The 22,359-nt window shown below is 42.2% G+C and overlaps 1 protein-coding gene across 2 annotated transcripts in view; it reads left to right on the top strand.

Moving 5' to 3' along the window:
- Nucleotides 1-535: 535 nt before the first annotated feature.
- LOC126266655 (peptidyl-prolyl cis-trans isomerase FKBP8-like) overlaps nucleotides 536-22,359 on the top strand; it is a 76,449-nt gene continuing 54,625 nt past the window's right edge. Inside the window, exons 1-6 of one of the 2 annotated variants that reach the window (XM_049971053.1) lie at nucleotides 536-737; nucleotides 1,006-2,234; nucleotides 12,255-12,389; nucleotides 12,900-13,108; nucleotides 13,230-13,368; nucleotides 13,465-13,632. In XM_049971053.1, the coding sequence (XP_049827010.1) occupies nucleotides 1,008-2,234; nucleotides 12,255-12,389; nucleotides 12,900-13,108; nucleotides 13,230-13,368; nucleotides 13,465-13,632 (1,878 nt within the window). In that variant the 5' untranslated portion in view covers nucleotides 536-737; nucleotides 1,006-1,007. The remainder of the gene's footprint in view (nucleotides 738-1,005; nucleotides 2,235-12,254; nucleotides 12,390-12,899; nucleotides 13,109-13,229; nucleotides 13,369-13,464; nucleotides 13,633-22,359) is intronic. The other variant, XM_049971054.1, reaches the window with a different exon arrangement.

The raw sequence follows: 22,359 nt of genomic DNA, 5'->3' as shown, positions 1-22,359 counted from the left end.
GTAGGGTTTCCTTTCTTTACTCTGCATTCTAAAATAAATAGTAGGGTCAGTATTTTCTTTTTTCGGATACGAACTTCCCAAAGGTCATCTTCAACCAGTTTTCCCATTCTTCTGGAAATAATTCTCGTCAGTATTTTGAAATCATGACTCATTAGAGTGGTACTGTACTTCGGCAATATTCACGTCTGTCAGGACCTGCATTCTCTGATATTGGAATTGTTATATCTTCTTGAAATCTGATGGTATTTAGCCTGTCTCATACCTCTTGCGTACAAGATGGAATAGTATTTAGTTACGCGCATATAATCCCAGTTAAACACAAATGTTGCTGATATTAATCAGGTGAAATTTGACCGTTGAGTAGATATTTGTTTTGCATAGAAAGAAACCTTTTGTTCCTACTGTAGCCTTAAAGAGTTAATCAGTTATTAACCCATTACAAGTATAACGTCGTAATGTGACCCTATCATTTCTTTATGTATTCAAATATGATTTTTCATGGCCTATTCTCTTCGACTATCGCAACTTTGGAATCGCGAAAGTAATATCTTTGGGAACTGTAAAGTTTTGCCAATCACCTCCCGGTTAAGAATGTTTGTGAGTAATGCGGCGTGTTACGGGTTCGGTTTCGTGAAAGTTTGTGGTTGACAGTAGTGCCTGAAATACTCACCGAAATTGTGTATAGCGTTATCACGCGACGCGGTTGCACCGAATAATTAGTGATTATCTAACTCCTGGTTTGTATAGTGTGATTCATGTTACTGTTGTAAATGTCATAGGATGTTTCGTTAATTCGTTCTGTATTTTTAAAAACAAATGTTTAATATCCAATTATATGAATTACGTACGGAAAGCAATTAAGTCGCTGAAGATATGTGTTGTTTTAAGTTATTGCTTCACCAATGGGGTGTTTATTTATCTTCAAATTTAAAGTACTAAACCTAACTGCGCAAATTATACGTTGCGTTAGTAATGAATATTATTTTTTTTTAATTTGTCGCACAGATATGGAAAGTGGCGATCACATTCATACCGACAGATTCGTGTCGAGTTCAGCGGAACATTCTAAACCACAGCAACATGCCGAATTGGGAATGATGGAAAATTTACGTAGCAGTGAACAGCTTGGTTTTATGGGAGACAAGCACATTGAACACCAGCCAGAGGATTTTCTTTTCGGTGGGGGCGTGAAGAAGGATAAATTTGTGCCTTCAGCGACCGACGTTAATCAATTTATTCTTCATGAAAGCAGAACAAACGTACCAACAGAGGAAGGGCTATTAGCTGCCAATACAAATGTTGGGAAGCCCAGCGAAGCAAGTGAAACTGAAGACTTAAGTGTTACTGAAAGGACACACAATTCTGCTTTTAATGTCAGAGGCCAAGATAGTTCAGGTAGTGTGGACATTGGGGAAAATGGGCTTAATAAAACATCGAGCAAAATTGCGCCAGAGAACGGACAAACAGCAACGGAAGCCAACGCCGAAGAAAATCGTGATGGTATTAACAGTTTTACCTTTCCACAGTCAAATGATGAAAATGTCGCTGCCCTGGACAAAACAAGTGATTCAGTGCTCGGAGATGAGGTAGCAAAGGACTCGGATAGTACTAATTTACAAACCAACATGGATGTACCGAAAGTAAGTCCTCAAATTAATAAGACTGACACTGAAGACTTTAAATCAAATGATAATTTACGCACACACGGTGAAAATGCAGATCTCAGATCTGATGATCAGTGGTCAAGTAACAGTAAGAATGTGCAACAAAGAGAGTCTTTAGGTCCGAGTGAACAGAAATCTGAGAATGAAAATGTAAAAGAGAGTAGTGAGAATAGTAATAATTCTTTTATATCTAATGAAAGGTCCGAGATCCAAACAAAGACTGAAAGTGATGAAATTTCAGAAAGTGAAAAACATCTAAAATTTGTTTCACATGAAGGTGAACAAAAGGACCCTGTAGAAAGAAAGCAACAAATTGAGTCTGAGGACAAGCATTCTGCTTTGAATGAAAGTGAAGGAGAGTCTGTGGAAGAGAAAAAGCAAACTGAATCACCTGCAGTAGCTGGAAACACACATCTAGGAGAGAATCAGGAAGACTTAAAATTAGACACCTCTGGTAAACAAGAGGGAACAGATGAGAACACTGATAAAAGATCTGAATTACCAGTATCAAAGGATGAAACTGAAGATGAATGGTTGGATATTTTGGGCAGTGGACATCTTAAGAAGAAGGTATGTAATATTTCTTTGAGGAGTCTTTTGCAGTTAATGTCAAGTAAAACTGATATTTGCCAAACATTCATGATGATATGTCATAAAAATTATTTATGTCTATGCAAACATTATAATTAGTGCTAATAATTTATAAGTTATGAAGAGGTGATGGTTTAAAACTACTGTTGATACTTTTTTTTGCAAAAGCTGTGGAAGTTAAAAACATTTGTGTGTAGAAACTGTAATGCTTGTTAAGTATATGCAAGCAATGCACCAGTTTGCTATACTAAGCAGTCAGAGATTTTACAACACTTTGGACACTATACTAATTATGGTTTCCACAGTAAGAAATGGTAAAGTAACTGGCATTGGGAGGTTTTAGTCTCTCAAACTAAATTACTGTATGAGCTGTGGGTTGTCAATATAAAAATTGAATTTTTGGTACCCACAAAACAGGTTTGTTCAGTACATTTTCTGCCTTGGTTCCTCACATAATTGGCAGAAAGGAAGGAAAGACCTTATATGAGTGGTAATAAGTTTTAATATGAAGCCAAGCTTTGATGTTTTATATCATCTGTATTGAGAAACATTAAATATCTGACTTCCTGTGAATGTATTAGCAAACTGAAAAATCCAACTTCCAAGTTTGAAAATGGCCTCTTTAAGTGAGAGACAGTGAAAGGGATATTGTAGAAATGGCAGACTAATATGTGAATACTGATTGCAGCATGAAATGTATAGTGTTGACCAGAAAAGAGGAAGAGATCAAAGACATAACCTTCTGTTTGTTAACTTAAATCATTCTGAAATCATCCCACATTATTTTTCCTCCACAGGAGAGTATTAGAAATTTTATCATTGAGTTACTGTCATTATAGTGTTTCATTAGTATTGCCTGTAAACTGTAGGTTGGTGATTGATTCACTTTGAAACCTAAAAGTTCTGGTAAATTCTTGGTAAATGTATTCTTTGTGCACAAAAGATAATTCCTTTCATTTTGTTGTAGTGATTCAGATAATGGAAGAAATGACTGTGTGTATCAGTGCAATTTACTCTTTATGCTACATATTGCTTAAATTAAAAATTGACTACATGTGTGAGTGATAGCTCAGAAGAAAAGTTTGGTTATGCAAGATCGGCTTTGTTGTTTATTAATAGAAATTTTTGACAGCCTTGTAATAGGTTTGTGGGAAATCCTTACCTTGGTGGAAATTTTGTTTTTTAATTTGTTTTGCTTCAGTGTCATGGAGCGATTGGCAGAAGGGTGGTTGGACGTTGTATGTGGTACTTGAATAATAAGTAAATACAACACAGTAATTGGCATGTGGTATAGTACATAAGTGAAGAATGAAGTAGGCCTAGCAATAAAGAATCGAATAAACACACGTAATAATTAGCTAATACAAACAAATAAAATTTATAGGGTTACGGAACGGTTTTAGTGTAATTATATGTTAAGACACAGTATCAGTGCAATTGCAGAATCGTATGTATGTTGCTGTAAGTACTACTTCATTGAATATAATTGTTAATTTTGTGCATCAAATGTTCATGTTTCTGGAATAAAAGTTTCTGCAAATTTATATGAAAAAAATGTCATGTGAAATGTTCAGTAGCTACTGGACTATTTAGATATAATGACCACGTGTGGTGTTATATATGGGCAGCATATTTGGAGGTTGATGCGTTCTTGTGGTAAATTTGATGTCCGCAAAGTTCTTGAGTATGTTAATTCTAAGTTGCATTCAGAGGTTGTGTGTCTGGGGCTTGTAATAACCCTGGATCCTGCTGTGAATTACTGCTCGCACAAAGTGGGTTGACACTCAGCGAGGTGGTTGGAGGGAGCGACTGGCATTTTCTATTTATGGTTATTCCCATAAATCACTGTGCAGTGTGTCAACTGTGTTTGCATGACTATCCACTTTCTGGATGAGGAAATGTGGGCAGACCATATTGTTTCTGTAGAAGAATGGTGCATTGGTGGGCTATTTTATAAATGTGGGAAAGCTATAAAAATAATTTTGTACTGCTCATACCAGTGACATATTTGTGGTGCTCTCAGGAAAAGGACATAAAAGTATGTCCACATCATGCCTCTTTCCTCGTGTGGGGATAATAGGGCATGCACAAATATTTGTAGAAAGAGCGCATGCATGCATGGGCATTCTTGAATCCACACAATGCCTAATTGTGCAAGGAATCTGCTAGATATCCCCCTCTTTGCTTTGGAGGTTGTGCGCTTTTGTGATGGAAAAAGGGGGGGGGGGGTGGAGAGAGAGAGAGAAACACAAAAGTAACTGTTGGTAAAGAAGTATCTAAGGTAACAGAGGTATTAGAAATATATAGTGGCAAAATTTGCTCGCAAATGTTGGGAGATGGCAAGATCTTAGATTTTCACTGGGAAAACAGCAGTAGCACTAGTGCTGGCAATAACATTTTGTTAGCTGGTAACTGGCAACTTATACCAGTTTGACCTATTTAGTTTGTGTTTCAGTGATTGTTCCTGATACTGAGAATACTTAAGGGAATCTATTTGTTGATATGTGGAGGTTAATTGACTTGTGTTGCATCAGTTGTATTTCATTTTATATAAAAAAAGTTGTTCACACAGCCATACATTATTGAAGCAAAGGGTCTCTCACCTTGCAACACATACAGCAAACAACTTCACACAATCAACCACGGTGTCACAGTTCACTGAGGTAAGTAGGTTCTTCAAAGTTGTTACCATGTAAAATGCAAAATCTGCAGAATGTTCACACAAATGGACTTACTGAGGTAGATTTGGAACCACCCACTTTAATCATGCTGCATAAAATTTTGATCTTCCAACACAGAATGTTCTTTGTCATACGTGGTTAAAGGTTCTTCAGTACTTTGGATCATGTATCTTTTCACTTTCACCACTTTTTCTCCTGCAGCTATTATAATAAAAGTATCTCTTGTTAGCGTTGTGGCAGGAACACTCATCTACTTTCGAGAATGACTCTGCAGTTTGAACATGTGCCATTTTTGGTTCACTTTCCTTTTGCTTCGTCTTTAGTGTGTTTTTATGCAGATGTAATGCGCTAAAGAATATTTTTATTACATGGGGGCACTGGTATAACTTAAAATTTACACCATTCCATTGTAGGAGCACATAATTCAGCAACTGAATTGACATTTGATAAAAATTCCTCGAAAGTTGCTAAAACTCCAAATTTTCTTTTTCATTGAAGAGAGTAATTAGTTTTGCTCGGGTATAATCATGCACATGTTCAATATATTCTCTGTGCTTTCTTAAGGTATGCACTTTGTAATTGGACTTAGCTGACCACTGTTACTTAACAGGACTAACAACCACCTTAATAGTTGGGGATTCAGGGAATGTAATTCTTCCTTTGCAGATGCAAAATCTACATCATTCTTACCAGAAGAGACTACTTCTTGTTCATTCACTATCTTGATATCCTGTTAAAATGTTTAGATCAGAGGAAGTGATAAATATAAACATCTTTACTTCAAAAGAACCTTGAAATTGGTACTCACAATCTTAACACAGAAGAAGAAATTTTTGTACTAGTCATATTCATTAATAATTTAAATATCATTTATCGGTTTTGTAAATAATAGATTTCAGCTATCAATTGTCCTTTTGTTGCCAGATCTAGATTTCAGCTAGAAACTAGCCATTCTCAATGCACTATCATTTTTGATCAGTGCATGTAATGCCTGTTGGTCAGGCTTCATCCACAGTTCATTGAGTTGTATTTTATTATTTGCAAGTCAAAAACAGTCGCTGTGTGCAACAGCTTTCTGAATGGGAGGTAACCTTATTTATTGGTTTTGTTTTACCACATTGGTACAATAGATGGCTTTTTATTTTAAAAATTGAGAAATTCCATAACCAGTTGCAGAACCAGAAGACATGACTGAGAAGGGTGGATTGCTGATGAATTGTCACATTGTGTTCAGTGATTAATCGTTGTACCATACTATGTCACATGAGCACTGTTGGTGATTATGGTGGTGACCTGGTCAGATATCCAAATCCAGTGGTTTAGATGGTGTGTGTATCCACACCAGAGGAGGTGCAATTTCATACTGGTAAATGAAGTCATTCCCACACAGAGCTCACCAATCTGTGGTGAGATTGTGCATGGGTACTACAGGGCCCCAGCCTTTCCAGCATATTTTCCCTTTGTGTTGCATGTCTGTTCTCCTATATTATTGCATGGTACAATTTATACTAGGCTGCTCAATGGTCAGAGAGAGAAATCCAGACTTACCTCTCTGATCAGGGTTTCGTTGCAGTCCATGGGATAATGAAAAATTTTGATGCAACCTTAGTGCCAACCTGCACTTTTATCAAGTTTGACACAGTAGTGCTTCCATCAAAGATCAAAACAGGCTATGAAGTCATCATGGTTAGACTGTACATTCCAAACCCAATGTGCTGCTAACCAGTGTAAATGTTACAACCACAGTCGCATGTCCTGTCGAAACAGGGATGTTTATGAGGGGATTGCCCACCTCCTCCTCCCTGATATATCAATAATGGAAAAATTTTGAGTCATCCATGCAGCCTCATCCCGAGAATGTCTGGTGTATCTCGATGAGCTGGCTGTGTAGAAGACCTGGGTGAAGGAAAAAGTGCCCTACCCTCTCACTCACAAATTGTTGGCTAGTTGAAAGCCTTGTGTTTTACCATATGGTGCTTACAGTACCATTCGTCCTACACCTCACCTGATGGAGGACGTGGCCATACGGACTTGTAACCTCAAATTCAGCACTGCAGTTGTAAATTCACCCATTACCACAGTAGCATCCATGTCTCCTCCTCCTCCTCCACTTGCACATTAAGCTACCAAATCTTCGGCTCAGACTGTGAAATCACCAGCCATGCAATCAGTAGGCCAAAAAGGGCAACAGAAATTCTCCTATGAATACTTTTTGCATCCCTCCAGCCGCTAAACATCTGAGTCTTCATCTACCAACCACAAAGGCTCAAAGAAATCAACGGCAAACGGTCCTCTCCTTCCCTCACGGCGACATCCTCATTTACAGTGTTCCTGCCTGATACCCTTACGCGGCCAACCTCACTTCACTGGTGCACACTGCCTACTGTTTTCCTGCACTGGATTCCGCAGGCCAACACAGTGAGAATTCTGGTGGCTCTGTAGATCTCATGGAACAGGATCTTCCCATTTCTGCTCCCTGTAGGAATGAGTCTTTGAACTATGGTACTCGGCAGCCACCTAGGTGACTAAGCATAACTTGGCGTTTGGGATCCCTATCAGGTCGGATTGAGGGAGGATATAGAAGCAATTCAGTGGCGGGCTGCTAGATTTGTTACTGGAAGGTTTGATCATCACGTGAGTGTTACGGAAATGCTTCAGGAACTCGGGTGGGAGTCTCTAGAGGAAAGGTGGTGTTCTTTTCGTGAGTCGCTACTGAGGAAATTTAGAGAATCAGCATTTGAGGCTGACTGCAGTACAATTTTACTGCCGCCAACTTATATTTTGCGGAAAGGCCACAAAGATAACATAAGAGAGATTAGGGCTCGTACAGAGGCATATAGACAGTGATTTTTCCCTCGTTCTGTTTGGGAGTGAAACAGGGAGAGAAGATGCTAGTTATGGTAAGAGGTACCCTCCGCCATGCACCGTATGGTGGATTGCGGAGTATGTATGTAGATGTAGCACCTTCATTTTTTTCCCTTCTCCCCAATCCTCATTATGACTCCAATGCAACATTCATGTCATTAGGTCCAACAAGGAGCTGCAAGCTGTTGCAGTTTGCATTATCTTTTCTCACTTAGACTTCTCTCTTTGCAACATCTACATTCTTCTGTCATTCAGTGCCACCAGGATGGACTTCCTTCAGCCCCTCACTGCTTTTTGTTGATTGGTGAGTAATGCACTCCATTTCCTTTGGGACTCTTTTAGAATCTTTCAAATAGGTGCCCTCTTGGCTGACCTTCAGTCAATTCAGCCTCATTTGTCTTAACGCTGGAGCACCCACATTCCTTTCTGACTCAATACACATCTATTCTTATTTAGACCTCTTGTTTTGCACCACCCAGCTTGTTCGTCTTGAGTGGTTCGTTCAAGCACATACTCGAGTGACCTTTTCCTGTGTGCTACATGTTTGCTGATTCATACCCCACCTACATGTAACCTCAGTCGGCAGCTTTAGGAGGCTGACGGGAGGTTTTATGAACATTTTCCCAGTTATGATGACCAGGTAGTGTGCCTCACAAATGTTATCCTTACTGCTGCTGAACATTCCGTACCTCACATTTCATCATTAGTCTGCTGTGTTGCTGTCCCCTGGTGGACAGGTGTGCCATAACGAGATTCATGCGTGGAGACATGATCTCTGTTTTTTTAACTGTTTGTTCTGTGATGGTGAACTGTGTTTGTTATAAACAGTTGTGTGTACAGTGTTGTCACATTTTTTGTGATGGCAAAAAACTTTGCTGGATTTCATTTACTAGTGGCTAGTGTTGCTGCCTCTGGATCACGAGGTCCCAGGTTCAATTCTTGGCCAGGTTGGGGATTTTCTCTGCCCGGGGACTGGGTGTTTGTGTTGTCGTCATTATCATCATTTGTGACAGTGGCTAGATTGGACTGTGTAAAATTTGGGACATTGTACAGGTGCTAATGACTGTGCAGTTGAGCATCCCACAAAACATGCACATCCACCACCACCTCTGTTGGTTCTCTGGGACAAAGGTCTATTCCTTGATTTCCAGCCTGACCATAGCAGGTGTTATCATTGTGGACCCTACAGCTGTCCAGTACCTTGGAAAGCTATTTTGCAGAGTTTCCTAGCTCCAACCTTTGTCACCCTGCCTTCCTTGAAAACAAGTGGAGGCAGCTCAGGTGATACCCTTCTCTCTCAGAATTGTGAGTCCTACAAGGTTACCTATACTCTGAGGGAGCTACATCATGCACTCACTTCATCCCAATCTTCCACCCAAGGGCTGGACAGTGTTCACATTCAGATGTTGCAGCACCTTTCTCTCACAGGCAAGCACTTCCTCCTTCATATCTACAACCGCATGTGGGTAGATGGTATGTTTCCCAAATAGTGGCATGAAGCAACTGTCGTACCTAGACCTAAGCCCGGTAAGGACAAAAATCTTCATTGTAGCTACTGCTCCATTTCTCTCATCACCTCTGTTTGCAAGGTGATGGAATGTCTGATGCGTGGCCAATTGGTATGGTGGTTCGAATCTTGAAATCTACTAACTGTTGCACAATGTGGATTTTCAGTGTGCCATTCTGCAGCCATGAATGGTTTTCTGCAGAAATACTAGACTGGCCATGTTTTCTGATATGGAGAAAGCCTAGGGCACATGCTGGAGGACTGATATCCTCCGTACTCTGTACACATGGACTTTTGAGGCTGCCTGCCCCATTTCCTTCAGATATTTTTGAAAGACCAAGTTGTTCTCTGGCTCCCTTTTTGTTGACAACTTTGCAGTCTATTGCATTGCTCCTTGGACTTGTATCCTTGAGTGGTGTCTTCAGCAATGTCTTGATAGTCTTTACTCATGGAGCATTAGCAGTGGCTTTTGCTTTCACACTGACAAGACTGTTTGTATGAATTTCTGGTGGTGCAGTGGGTTTCTTCCACCATCTTTACATCTTGGGCCTGTTGCTCTTAGTTCACTGAAACTACAAAACTCCTGGGACTGTGCTTGATAGGAAACTTTCTTGGTGCTCCTACATGTATTTGCTGCCCGCTGTGCCTGGTGCCTCAGTGTACTGTCTATCCTAAGCAGTACCTCCTCTGGAGCGGATCAGACCACCCTCTTCCGTGTGTACCGTTCCCTTGTCCATTCGAAACTAGACTATAGGTGTTTTGTTTATGCATCTGTCGATCTTAATGCTGTCTAAGTATCTACCATTGTGGAATCCATAAGGACACTGGTGTCTTTTACGCTGGCACCTTTTGCACTAGCCTAGTTTCCATGCAGGATCTGCTGCTGAACTACTTCTGTCATACCGGCGTGATGTGTTCTATTCAGCAGATACACATGCTGCTTGTCTGATGTGTACAGCCAACCCTCCAATGCTTCCTCCTTTGAGGACTCCTTTGACTCCCAGTATGGAGTGCGCCCCTCTTCTGTTACCTCCTGGAGTTTGCTTTAGACTATTGCTGCTGCAGCTTGACCTCACGCTACCTGCCCCTTCCATGATTGGTGTAAACCCTTCACCACTTTGGCTTTGTGTGATTGTCTGTGTTCACATTGGACTTCGTTTGCTTCCTAAGGAAATTATTCCATATTCAATCTATCACTGTAAGTTTCTCGACCTTTGAGTACACTGATGGCTCTCGGACTGACTGTGGTGTTGGTTGTGCCTTCATCATTTGCACTGACAATTTTTGGTACAGTAGAACTCTACACCCTGCATCAGGCCATGCAGTAAATCTGGAGACGCAGGCTTTTCAGTTGTCATCTGCTCCAATTCCCTGTCTCTTTCAGTGCCTTGTGAACTGTACATAGTCCATCACTTAATGCAGTGGGTCCAAGAAATCTTAGACATGCTCACTCTTAAGGAAGCCACCAGTATGTTTGTGGGTTCTTGGTCTCATTGGTCTGACAGAAAATGAGGCTGCTGATGGTGCTGCCAAGGCTGCAGTCGTCCTACCTTAGTTCGCTATTTCTTCCACCTCTTTGGATGATCTCCATGTAGCCATCTGTTGGCAGGTGGTGTCACTTTAGTATCACCACTGTTCTTCTCTTCAGAGAAACAAGCTCTGGGGAATTAGACCTCACTCAGCAGCTTGGCCAACATAATCTTGGCCCTCTCGCTATGAGGAGATCAATTTAGCCTTGCTGTGTATTGGGCACTGTTATTTTAGCCATTGTCATTTGTGGCGATCTCCTGACCACTTTGTGCTCATTGTCATCAACCTTTGACAGTTCGCCATTTCCTGGCCAAATGCCCTTTCTTTAGCCACTCACATTCTCATGTATTTGTGCCACCTGAGTTATCAGCTGTTTTAGTGAAAGATGCGCGGGCTGTCGATCGCGTTTTACTTTTTGTCTATCGTAGCAATATGGCGATGGAAATTTATCTTTGGTTCCAGAGCTCTGCTGTTTCTACAGTATATTTTCTGTGTTCTTAGCTCTCTTGTCTTCTGTCGATTGGGCTTAATGAATATTTTCTTTTAAGTTCTTTTTCTTCTTGATGGTCTAAGGTTATGACTTGGGCGCTCATGACCTTAGTTGTTTTTATGCCCTAAAACAAATGAACGAGCTCATACTCCAAAGTTCTTTCTAAATTTGACATGATTTTGTAAACACTAAAATAATATCGCATATCTTCTCAACCTGTTAAGTTTCATTTTGTCTCCTTCACTTTTTTCTGTGTAAAACAATGTTTGTGTTTGTCTTGATATACCGGCAGCCTTGCAGCTCATTCTGAAATATGATTTTATTGCATGGAGTGACTGGTGATTACAAGATTATAGTTAATTTTAAAGAAATTTTGTTGTTCCATAGACTCAGCTAACAATGGGTTAGTTATTTCCATGTTCAGTGAACCATCTTAATATCATACTGTGGGGTAGAACGAGTACATTGCTTCGTAAATATTTACATTCTCCCAGTCATTGTGTTGTCTCATTTTCATACCTTATTTTTGTATGAGCATGACTAGGTTTTACCAGTAATGGGAATAAGCAAATACTCACCTTACATTTGAGTATTGAGCAGGTTGACAGGCATGAAGAAAAAAAGAGAGCTTGCACATAGCAGATTAGTTTTTGAACTTACTTTCTACTCTAGAGCAAAATTTACGTCATGCAGATATTCATCAAAAGCTTGTCAGCAGTTTTTTTCTTTCGTTTATTAGAGCTTTATTTATGTGGAATCTTGTGTAAAAGTAAACATTACCACCAGAACAGTTTCATAAAGATACCTTTTACAAGATTTTTACAGTATATCATTAATTTCATAAACTTGGCTACTGTGCGTGTGCATGCGTGCGTGTGTGTGTGTAATATGCAAAGATTGATTTGATAATCTTTTATCTCTTACAGATCATTAAAAAAGCAGAAAATGAGTATAGGCCACAAAATTTACATATATGTGAAATAAATTTAGAGGGGCGCCTTGAAGATGGAACGGTAGTAGAAAAGTTTGAAAATCTCAAAATACAAATTGGTGACGTTGAGGTAAGTACTCAGTTGAACTTCATTGTGATTGAATCGCTGAAACACAATAATATTGTGACTTGCTAAAGTGCACTTATGGTATGCCCAGTGTTCCCTTGTAAGCTACCATTGGTACCTGGTTACCATTTGTAGCCAAGCAGGTGATAGTATACAGTAGCCAATGAGAATTGTTCAATCCTATCTGGTTTCTCACAAATATTGCCCTTTCTTTTCTGAGTCTGTCAAGATTTTAGAGGTATTGGTTAGGATAGAACCTAATAGGTCAGCTTAACTTAGAGTAAAACAGAATACCAGTTAACTTCATTTATGAATTGTTGGAAATTATGGAGCAGCAGTGCAACTGGAGACCCACACCAAACTTGATTCATCTTGTTCATTTCACATCATTCATCACATGAACTGTTACCAACAGCAGCATGCAACAGAAAAGTTGTTACACAGAAGTGCACTTTCATCTAGAACTCGTTTTCTTACCAAGGCTTCTCATTTCGAAACCTTTCTCATATGCAGGTCATACAGGGAATTGATTTGGCTCTACCTCTTATGAATGTGGGTGAAGTTGCTTTGCTGGAAGTTGGCCCACGATTTGCTTATGGGAATTTAGGTCGCTCACCGGATATTCCACCAGATGCAAAGCTTATGTATACAATTGAGTTACTGAGTGCCGAAGGTGAACCAGACCTAGAATCTCTTTCCATTGCCCAACGCAGAGAAATAGGGTAAGGGTTTGTGAATGTGTACTTTGTACACGATTTTAAAAATTGGTTGAATGTGATGTTAACTAATTACAGTGTTTTCGACTTAATATCTTAATATATATTTACACGTATTTCATTTTAGCGATAAAAAACGGGAACGAGGGAACTGGTGGTTTTCCAGGCAAGAATACTCATTTGCTATACAGAGTTACAGGCGAGCCATAGAGTTTCTGGATGAAGCTGAAGGTGGATTTTCTATTGAGAAGAAAGATATTTCAGAGGTAATCATTCAATTTTTAAAAGTACAGTTATGAACATTAGTTCATTTCCTGCTTCATCAAGTAATTATGTACTGATTTGTTTCCAAATATTTGTAGGATGCGGAAAAACAGTTGCAAGAACTACTAGAAGATAGGTTGAAGGTATTCAATAACTTGGCTGCAGCTCAGATGAAGATAAAGGCATATGATGCTGCCCTGAAGTCAGTAGATAATGTTCTTCATTGCCAGCCTCAAAATGTTAAAGCTCTTTTTAGAAAAGGAAAGGTCAGTATCAAACAAATGTTTATTTTTTGCTGAAATAAAAGGTTTGTTGCTCCTAAATACGTTGTAAATTTTTTGTGTAATGGTTCTTATACAGTATCTGTTGTCGATGAAATAGCTTCAATTTCCATCTGTAGAGATGGAAAAACAATTTCTATTTGGAAAACTGGTGTTTTGTAAAAGAGATAGTTCATTACAGCCTACACTAAAGAAAATGGATTTTATTTTGCTGATACCACTAATTAAAGTGGACTTCAGCTAGTGCCATTTGTGGTAAACTCCCCCCATACAGAACTTGGTGTGGCTGGGTGGCGGCCATGGGGCGAGCCCCTGATCGGAGTGGGTGGTACTAGGGTGTACGCCTCGCGCATGAAGCGACAAAAGCTTCACCATTCTGTGACCGTCTCAAAGAGTGGTAGCAGACGTGACACTCCTTCTGATCCTTCAGCCTTCCCCTCCCTGGCAACCCCCTGGGAGGAGGGTCAAGCCCACCGGCTGGGGTTGAAACCTTTCCCTTCGTACCTGGTTTGTACCAGGACGGATGGCAGAAGTTTTTCCAAGACCAAGCTTTTGTTTTTCATGGAGACTATTGAAGAGAATTATGGCGAAGTGGAATCAATGAGTAAAATGCAGTCCGGTGCTTTGCTCATAAAGACCTCTTCTGCTACCCAATCTGACACCCTGTGTGCTTGTGATCGTCTCGATGACATACCAGTCCGTCACACCCCACCAATCTTTGAACTCGGTACAGGGCATTATTTTCCACCGAGATCTTCTCCAAACTAATGAGGAGCTCCGTGCTAACCTCTAGTGGTGAGGGGTTCGTTTTTATCAGTGTGCAGCGAGGCTCTTCAAACAATCGTACCGCTACGGGCGCCTTTGTCCTGGCCTTCGAGGGCGTTGTCCTCCCAGAGAAGGTCAAGGTAATGGTGTATTGGTGTGATGTAAAACCTTATATTCCACCACTGATGAGATGCTTTAAATGCTTACGGTTTGGACACACGTCTTCCCGCTGCACCACTGATCCCCTCTGTGGTGACTGTGGGTGACCCCTCCATGAGGGGAGTGCCTGTGCTCCCCCACCAGTGTTTGTAAATTGTCATGGACGGCATTTCCCACGCTCGCCTGTGTGCCCGGTTTGTGAAAGAAAGGATTCACGAGTACAAAACCTTAGATCGGCTCACCTACACTGAGGCTGGTCAAAAGTATGACCGGCTCCATACTGTGTCTGTCTTTTACTTTTGCTTCCGTAATGTCCATTCCCCCTCCTCTTCCCACCCCCACCCCATTCGCCCCATGCCTTCAGCCTCCTCCTCCTCCCTGGCCCCCTCCCCGTCAGTACCCATACCCACCCCTTCGGGTGCTGCTCCCCCTCCCCGTCAGTACCCATACCCACCCCTTCGGGTGCTGCTCCCCCTCCCTGCCGCAGAAGTGCTCCCCTCCTTTGGCGGCTACCAGTACTGGAGCTCCCTCCCGGGACTCCTCTTCCCGGCACCCCCTTGAAGGGTGATCTACGGCTCCACATTGGCAGTGCGATCCACGACCGGTGGGCGCCAAGATTGCCTGGTGTAATTCTGTGCCCGCCCTTGCTGAAGTCTTCCCTTTTATTCCTTCTAAGGGAAGAAGCAGAAACACAAGAACTAGAGCAAGGCCCCTCTGGTATCCCCTGAGGTGCAGATTTACATTCCCCCCGTCAATGGACCAACAGAGTCTGACTCCACCTATATGCATATTACCCCATCCTTATCAGTTATGGATGTCGACTCGGCAGCGTAACTGACTCTTGTCCCTTTGCTTCCCCTTTGGCCTCCAGCTTGAGAATCCTCCATTGGAATTGTAATGGGTATTTTCACCACCTTCCAGAGTTGCAGCCCCTTCTTCCCTTCTACTCTGTCACTTTTATTGTGCTCCAGGAGGCACGTTTTGTCAATTCTTACTCACCCACCCTTCATTGGTTCCACACTTTGTCAGAACCGAATTGGCCCTTTGTGGGCTTCTGGTGGTGGTTGCACCTTGGTCCGCAAGGACACTTGGTAAATGGATTCCCCTCCATACCACTCTGGAAGCCATTGATGTCAGGGTCCATCTGGCCACTCCGATCAGTCTGTAACCTCTACTTCCCACCTGACAGGTCGCCCACATCCCATGCCCTCACCACCCTCCTTCAAGAAATCCCTTCTCCCTTCCTGCTATTAGGGGACTTTAAGACCCACAACCTTCTTTGGGGTAGTCGTACAACTACTGCCCTGGGCAGGACAGTTGAAGCTGTTCTGGCAGGGCTTGACCTCAGTTTGCTAAACACAGGCACTCCCACACACTTTAATGTGGAGAACGGCACTTTCTCTACCATTGACCTCTCCGTCTGCAGTCCTGACCTTCTTCCCTCCATTCAGTGGGGAATCCACAATGACTTATGTGACAGTGACCATTATCCGATTGTTTTGACCTTCCTTTAGTGTATCCTACTCTCACCCTCCCAGGTGGGCCGTATCTAAGGCTGATTGGGGTGCCGCCTTCTCTGTTCCCATCCTCCCTATACTGCCACACAACAGTGTTGATGAATCTACTCAGACTTCGAATGCTACCATCCTTACAGCAGCAGTTTCAACAATCCCTTCTTCCTCATGTTCCCCACGCTGGAAGATAGTCCCTTGGTGGACTCCGGAAATTGCTGCAGCCATAAAAGATTGCTGGCATGCTCTTAAACACTTCAAGTGGCACCCTTCTACTGCTCTTCTGGTCTTTAAATGACTCCGTGCCTAGGCCCGCTTTTTAAAGTGGTTTTTACTGTGGCTGCTCTACGGTGGATGACTTGGTGCACCTGGAGTCTCCTAGCCGGTCAGCTTTTGCCCATTGGGAACACCACCTTGCAGTCTTCTTTGATCTGCATAAAGCCTATGACACCACCTGGCACCACAACATTCTCACCACCTTTCACGAATGGGGCCTTCGCAGTGCTCTGCCCATTTTTATCCATAACTTCAATTCCTGTCGCTTTTTTCGGGTTCAAGTTGGCTGCTGCTACAGCACTCCCATTGGCAAGAAAATGGGGTTCCGTAGGGTTCCGTGCTGAGCTTCTCTCTTTCTCATGACCATTAATGGTCTGGTGACAGCTGTTGGGCCGACAGTGTCCCCTTCTTTGTATGCTGACGATTTTTGTATCTACCTCGCTTCCTCCATAATGGGCTCTGCAGAACGCCGTCTACAGGGGGAAACGTGCCGGGCTCACTCGTGGGCCCTCTCGTGGGCCCTCTCCCATGGCTTACAGTTTTTGGCGGCCAAGGCGTATGTCACGCATTTCTGTTGTCCATCCCCATCCGGAACTGTCCCTCGATGGCCAACCCCTCGAGGTAGTGGACACCCATCGCTTCTTGGGTCTGGTATCCAATGCCCGGTTGACATGGCTCCCTCATCTTCGCCAGCTGAGGACGGCGTCCTGGTCCCATCTCAATATTCTTAGGTGTCTGTGCAATACTGCCAATGGTGCAGACCTCTCTGTTCTCCTGTGATTCTATCCAGCATTGGTCCAGTCTCATTTAGACTATGGAAGTCATATCTACGACACTGCGGATCCTAGACACCATCCACCACTGTGGGGTCCGACTTGCGACTGGTGCCTTCCAGACTAGTCCTGTACTTTGCCTTCTCACAGAGGCAGGGATTTCACAACTACTAGTTTTGCACCAACATAATCTGATACCTTATCTGCTCTTAATTTGCTGCACCCCAAAACACCCTAATTATGGTCTCCTTTATCCAGACACGATCACCCTGCCGCAGTGGTGGCTACGATGTGTGCTTACCATGGCTGTCCGCATTCAGTTGCTCTTTTCTGAGCTCCAGCAATTCCCCTTACCAACTCTCTTCTCTGCTCACACACAAACCCCTCCTTGGTGCGTCTCTCGGCCACAGCTCTGTCTTGAACTCTCAATCGATTCAAAGGATTCTGTCCCTCTGATGGCTCTTCACCACCAATTCTACTGTCTCCTCAGTTCATTCCAGGGTTCAGAAGTGATTTGTACTGATGGCTCCATGGTTGTTGGCCGCACTGGATTTGCTTACACCTATGCGTGACACACACAATTTTGTTCGTTGCCCAATGGCTGTTGCGTTTTTACTGCAGAAATGGTAGCCATCTTGTGCGCACTAGACCATATCCGCTCCTGCTCAGGACTATCCTTCAACATCTGTAGTAACTCATTGAGCGGTTTGCATGCTATCAGCCAGCACTTCCCTCGCCACCTGTTGGACATTGCTATCCAGGACTCCCTTTCTCTCCTTGCTCAATGTGGATGCTCAGTGGTTTTCATTTGGACCCCAGGCCACGTTGGGATTCCTGGCATCGAACTTGCCGATGAACTGGCTAAGTTAGCTGCTGCTAGGCCATCTCCTGCTATTGCCATTCCGGAAATAAACTTTTGCTCGGCATTATGTCGTCAGGTTTTGGCCCCTGGGGATGCAGAATAGCACTCTTTTTTTACCGAACAAGCTCAGGGCGATTAAAGATTCTACAACTTCGTGGCTGTCCTCCTTCTGGGCCTCTTGTAAGGCCTCTGTCGTTCTATGCCGGCTTCGCATCGGCCTTACTTGGTTGACTCACGGTTATCTCCTCCGTCGTGAGGACCCCCCAAGCCCCCCTCTGTCTTCGTGGATCGAGGTTGACTGTGGCTCACATCTTATTGGACTTAGCCACCGTGCGACAGACTTTGAGCTTTTCAAACTTGCTTCCCCTGGTGTTGGCTGACAATGCCTCAATGCCGGATCTCGTTTCATGTTTTATTTGTGAAAGGGGGGGGTTATCGCTTTATTTAAGGGAGGGACCTACCACCTTTTTGGTGAGTGGAGGGGATGGCAGGCCCTCTTCCTCCCCCCTTCACCCCATCTGGATTGGCTTCAACTGGTGTTTCATCCCGACACTCTGCCTTCTCACACCTTTCCTTATGGGGCCTGATGTCTTGAGCATCTCTCTTGTCTCCTGTGCTGCTTCCTTCACACCCCTGCCATTAGTCACTTTCTTTACCTCACCTCTTCTTCCATCCTTTCCTGCCTTCCCTATCAATAGTATATCATTTTATGGGTATTGTAGTTCCCTCTTTTAATGTGGGATTTTATCGGTTTTAGTTAATATAAGGTCGGAGGGACTGATGACCACATAGTTGGGCCCCTTCTCCACCCACCCACCCAACCAAACAACCAACGAACTTGGGCCAACTCTTGCCCTATAGAAATTTTTAAATTGAAAACTTTGTCATTTCTATAGGGCGGAGGAGCTATGTGTTCATGTTATTAAACTAAATATGGTCTGAATTATCACGTGGAGTGTCAGCATACTGTTACAGTTAATATAGTCTTCTGACTGGTCTGATGCAGCCTGCCGTGAATTTCTCTTGTGTACCAGTCCTTTTATCTTGGAGAAGCACTTGTAACCTATATCCTCAATTAGTCCCTGAATGTATCCCAGTCTTTGTTTTCCACTACAGGTTTTACCCTCTTCGGCTCCCTCTAGAACAATGGAAGTTACTTTCTGATATCATAACAGATATCCTATTATCCTGGCCTTTCTTCTTGTCAGTGTTTTCTATACATTTCTTTCCTCATTGATTCTGTGGAGAACCTCCTCATTTCTTACCTTATCAGTCTAGCTTATTTTTAGTATTCTCCTGTAGCACCACATCTCAAATGATTCTATTCTCTTCTGTTCAAATTTTCCCATAGTCCATGTCTCACTGCCATACAATGCTGTACTCAAAGCATGCATTCTCAGGAATTTCTTTCTCAAATTAAGACCTGTATTTTATACTAGTAGACTTTGCTTGGCCAGGAATTTATACCAACTAATTCCATCACATCAGAAAAAAAATTCATTTGAGAAAAATATGGAATTAAAAGGAAGTATTAACTTTGAGAGTGTGACAGTCTAGTACTTCCTTCGGATGCATAAAGTGAAAAAACTGTTTCTAGCTTTCAGAACTGTTTGTTCCCTTGTCAGCGGCAGAAGGCTGGTAGATTTGGGAAGGATGGGCAGATCTTAGACTTTCCTTAGTCCTCGCAACCTGCTGTCCGGGTTACGTGGCCGTTTGTCCCAGTATTCATCCACTTCGTCTCCTCCCAGCGCTTCGGGTCTACTGTATACAATTTATTATTTCGTAACTGTGGTTTATCACAATGATAGCTTGGTAATGTTCACATGTCAGCTCCTGCATTCTTTGGCATTGGGCTCGTTACAATCTAAGAAATGTCTGAGACTATTTTACCAGTCTCACATATCTCGCATATTGGATGGAACAGTTTTTTTGTGGAAGATTTCGTCAAGGATTTTGATAACACTGAACATTATCTTCTTCTGTTGCTTCATTCTGACATAGGTCTTTCAAGGCTCTGTCAGTTCCTTCCCGCAGTATTGCATCACTCCCTGTTCATTTTCACAGCATGTGAATCCCCACATTCCTAGATCTGAATGAGCTGCCCTTCTTTCTAACTTTATCCAGCTATCCCTTTTCGTTTCTCATTAAAGTACTAAAAATTCTGAAAGCTAGGACGATTTTTGAACTATGTCTGTTGACAGTACAGAGAATTTCACCTCCTTAAGATATGTACTGCCCAGCCTTACAGTTTTATAGTTACCTAAAGTCAATTTTCCTTTTGATAAATTTCATACCTCATGTTGGTAGAAAAGAAATTTTTGGCAGACTGTAAATGATTTAGAAGTAAAGGAGACCACTCACTGAGTAGTAAACAGTTTGAGTAAAAAAAAATGCAAGAGCACATGCTAGCTTTATGAAAGTATTTTTTCTGAAATATGAATGCTAGCAAGTTTTCATTCACTTTAGTGTGTGCCTGTTGATGACTCAATGCTTCATGTATTCAGCAAGTGGTCTCCTTTACTTCTAAATTCATTTGTTCCTCGTGTTTTATTCAAGGGTTCTTGCTGCACGATACCATTTTGTCTTGTTGCTTCTATGTTGCTTTCATTATTTAGTTTCTCAAAGCTTTCCATTCATCTTTCATTGTATCCCTTTAAAATATATCAGTCAGTTTTGGCTAATGCTTCCTTTGAAACTTATCCTGGTCTCATCTTTTTAGTCTCTTATCTTTCTTTGGTTTTGCATCTTGAAGCTGCATTTCATAACTAATAAACTACGAACAGTTCACATCTGCTCATGGAAATGTTTTGCAGTTTAAAATTTGGTTTTAAAATGCATTATCATTAAATAATACATCCATAGCCTTACAGTGCCTCCAGGACTCTTCCGTGTGTGCAATCAGTGCTGATTTTCTAGGAAAGAAGTGGTACTCAGTGAGCTGTTGCCAGTGTCTAATGTTTGCAAGTTATTACTGTAAGAAATTGTGTAATAATTTTAACACATACCTTAAAGTAAGCAAACAATTCAGTTTTATGTATTATATCTAGAATTAAAATGAAGAAGTACTTTACAGATGAATCTAGTTGTTTAAAGCATGTTCCAAATTGACATCAGAATATCACTGTCATACCAGGTAGTTATACAGAATGAGAATTTCACTCCGCTGCAGAGTGAAAATCTCATTCTGGAAACATCCCCCAGGCTGTGGCTAAGCCATGTCTCCGCAATATCCTTTCTTTCAGGAGTGCTAGTTCTGCAAGGTTCACAGGGGAGCTTCTGTAAAGTTTGGAAGGTTGGAGATGAGGTACTGGCACAAGTAAAGCTATGAGGACGGATCGTGAGTTGTGCTTGGGTAGCTCGGTTAGAGCTCTTGCCCGCGAAAGGCAAAAGTCCCGAGTTCGAGTCTCGGTCCGGCCAGGAAGTTTCAGGTAGTTACAGTTAAACTGAGTGCTGCAGTGTGGGCCGTATACATAGCAGGATGTTGAAACATTGTAGCTATGTTCATCAGTCAGTGTGCTCATGGAGTGTACTGGGGTGGAAAATAGTTCCACTTTCTGCTGCCAGGTGAAAATATGGTGCTATAAGCAGTCAGAATTTGGTGTAGGTGCAGAAGAGAAGAGGAATGATCAAACATGAGAGAGCCGTGGTTTTGGAATATTTATTAGGACATGGTGGCAAGTTAAAAGATGTGTTCAGTGTCATTTCCTGACCCAGCAACCTGCTGCATCCATAACCCAGTAGAGTTGAGTTGCTTTACAGCATATCTGGTGTAATCAGATCATATCCTGAGCCTTCAGATCAGTAGTAGTCCAGATACATCCCTGATAGACATAATCTTTGATATCCAGATGACCAGAAGGCACATGAATGCATCAGGTGATGTGGAAGGCCACACATTTTGAAATTAGCTACATATGATGTGGTGCCCACGAGGTGTCATCTCCTTAAAGAAAAATTAAGGAGCTTGTGAAACTACATCGCACAGTCACATAAACTGAGTGCAGTGGATGTTCCCGCGTGATATGTGGTGGAGTAGAACCCCATATGCAACAGTTCTGTGTTCAAGGCACCATGTAGAACAAGATATGCCTTAACTGTCCAAAGAATGTTCGCCGGTCATGCCATGCATTTCCTTGCATGCCAAAAGACAAAGGGGAAGTCAAGGTGGTGTAGCCTATTTTGGTGTTTGATTTGGAGCACATTCTAAATCTTACAGGGATACCAGTGTAAAATGCACCACAAAATCTTTGTACTGTTGACCAATGGAAAGGTAATGCCCATGAGACAGCTCAAGCACTGACTTTAGAGTTGGAGGCATGTTCTACACATACAGCTGTAGCTACAGCAACTTCAGCAACTGCCATGG

This window comes from Schistocerca gregaria, chromosome 4 (genome assembly GCF_023897955.1).
Source record: "Schistocerca gregaria isolate iqSchGreg1 chromosome 4, iqSchGreg1.2, whole genome shotgun sequence".
Classification (NCBI taxonomy): domain Eukaryota; kingdom Metazoa; phylum Arthropoda; class Insecta; order Orthoptera; family Acrididae; genus Schistocerca; species Schistocerca gregaria.
The sequence above is the reverse complement of the archived record's forward strand: the minus strand, read 5'-3'. Positions and strand labels throughout refer to the sequence as shown.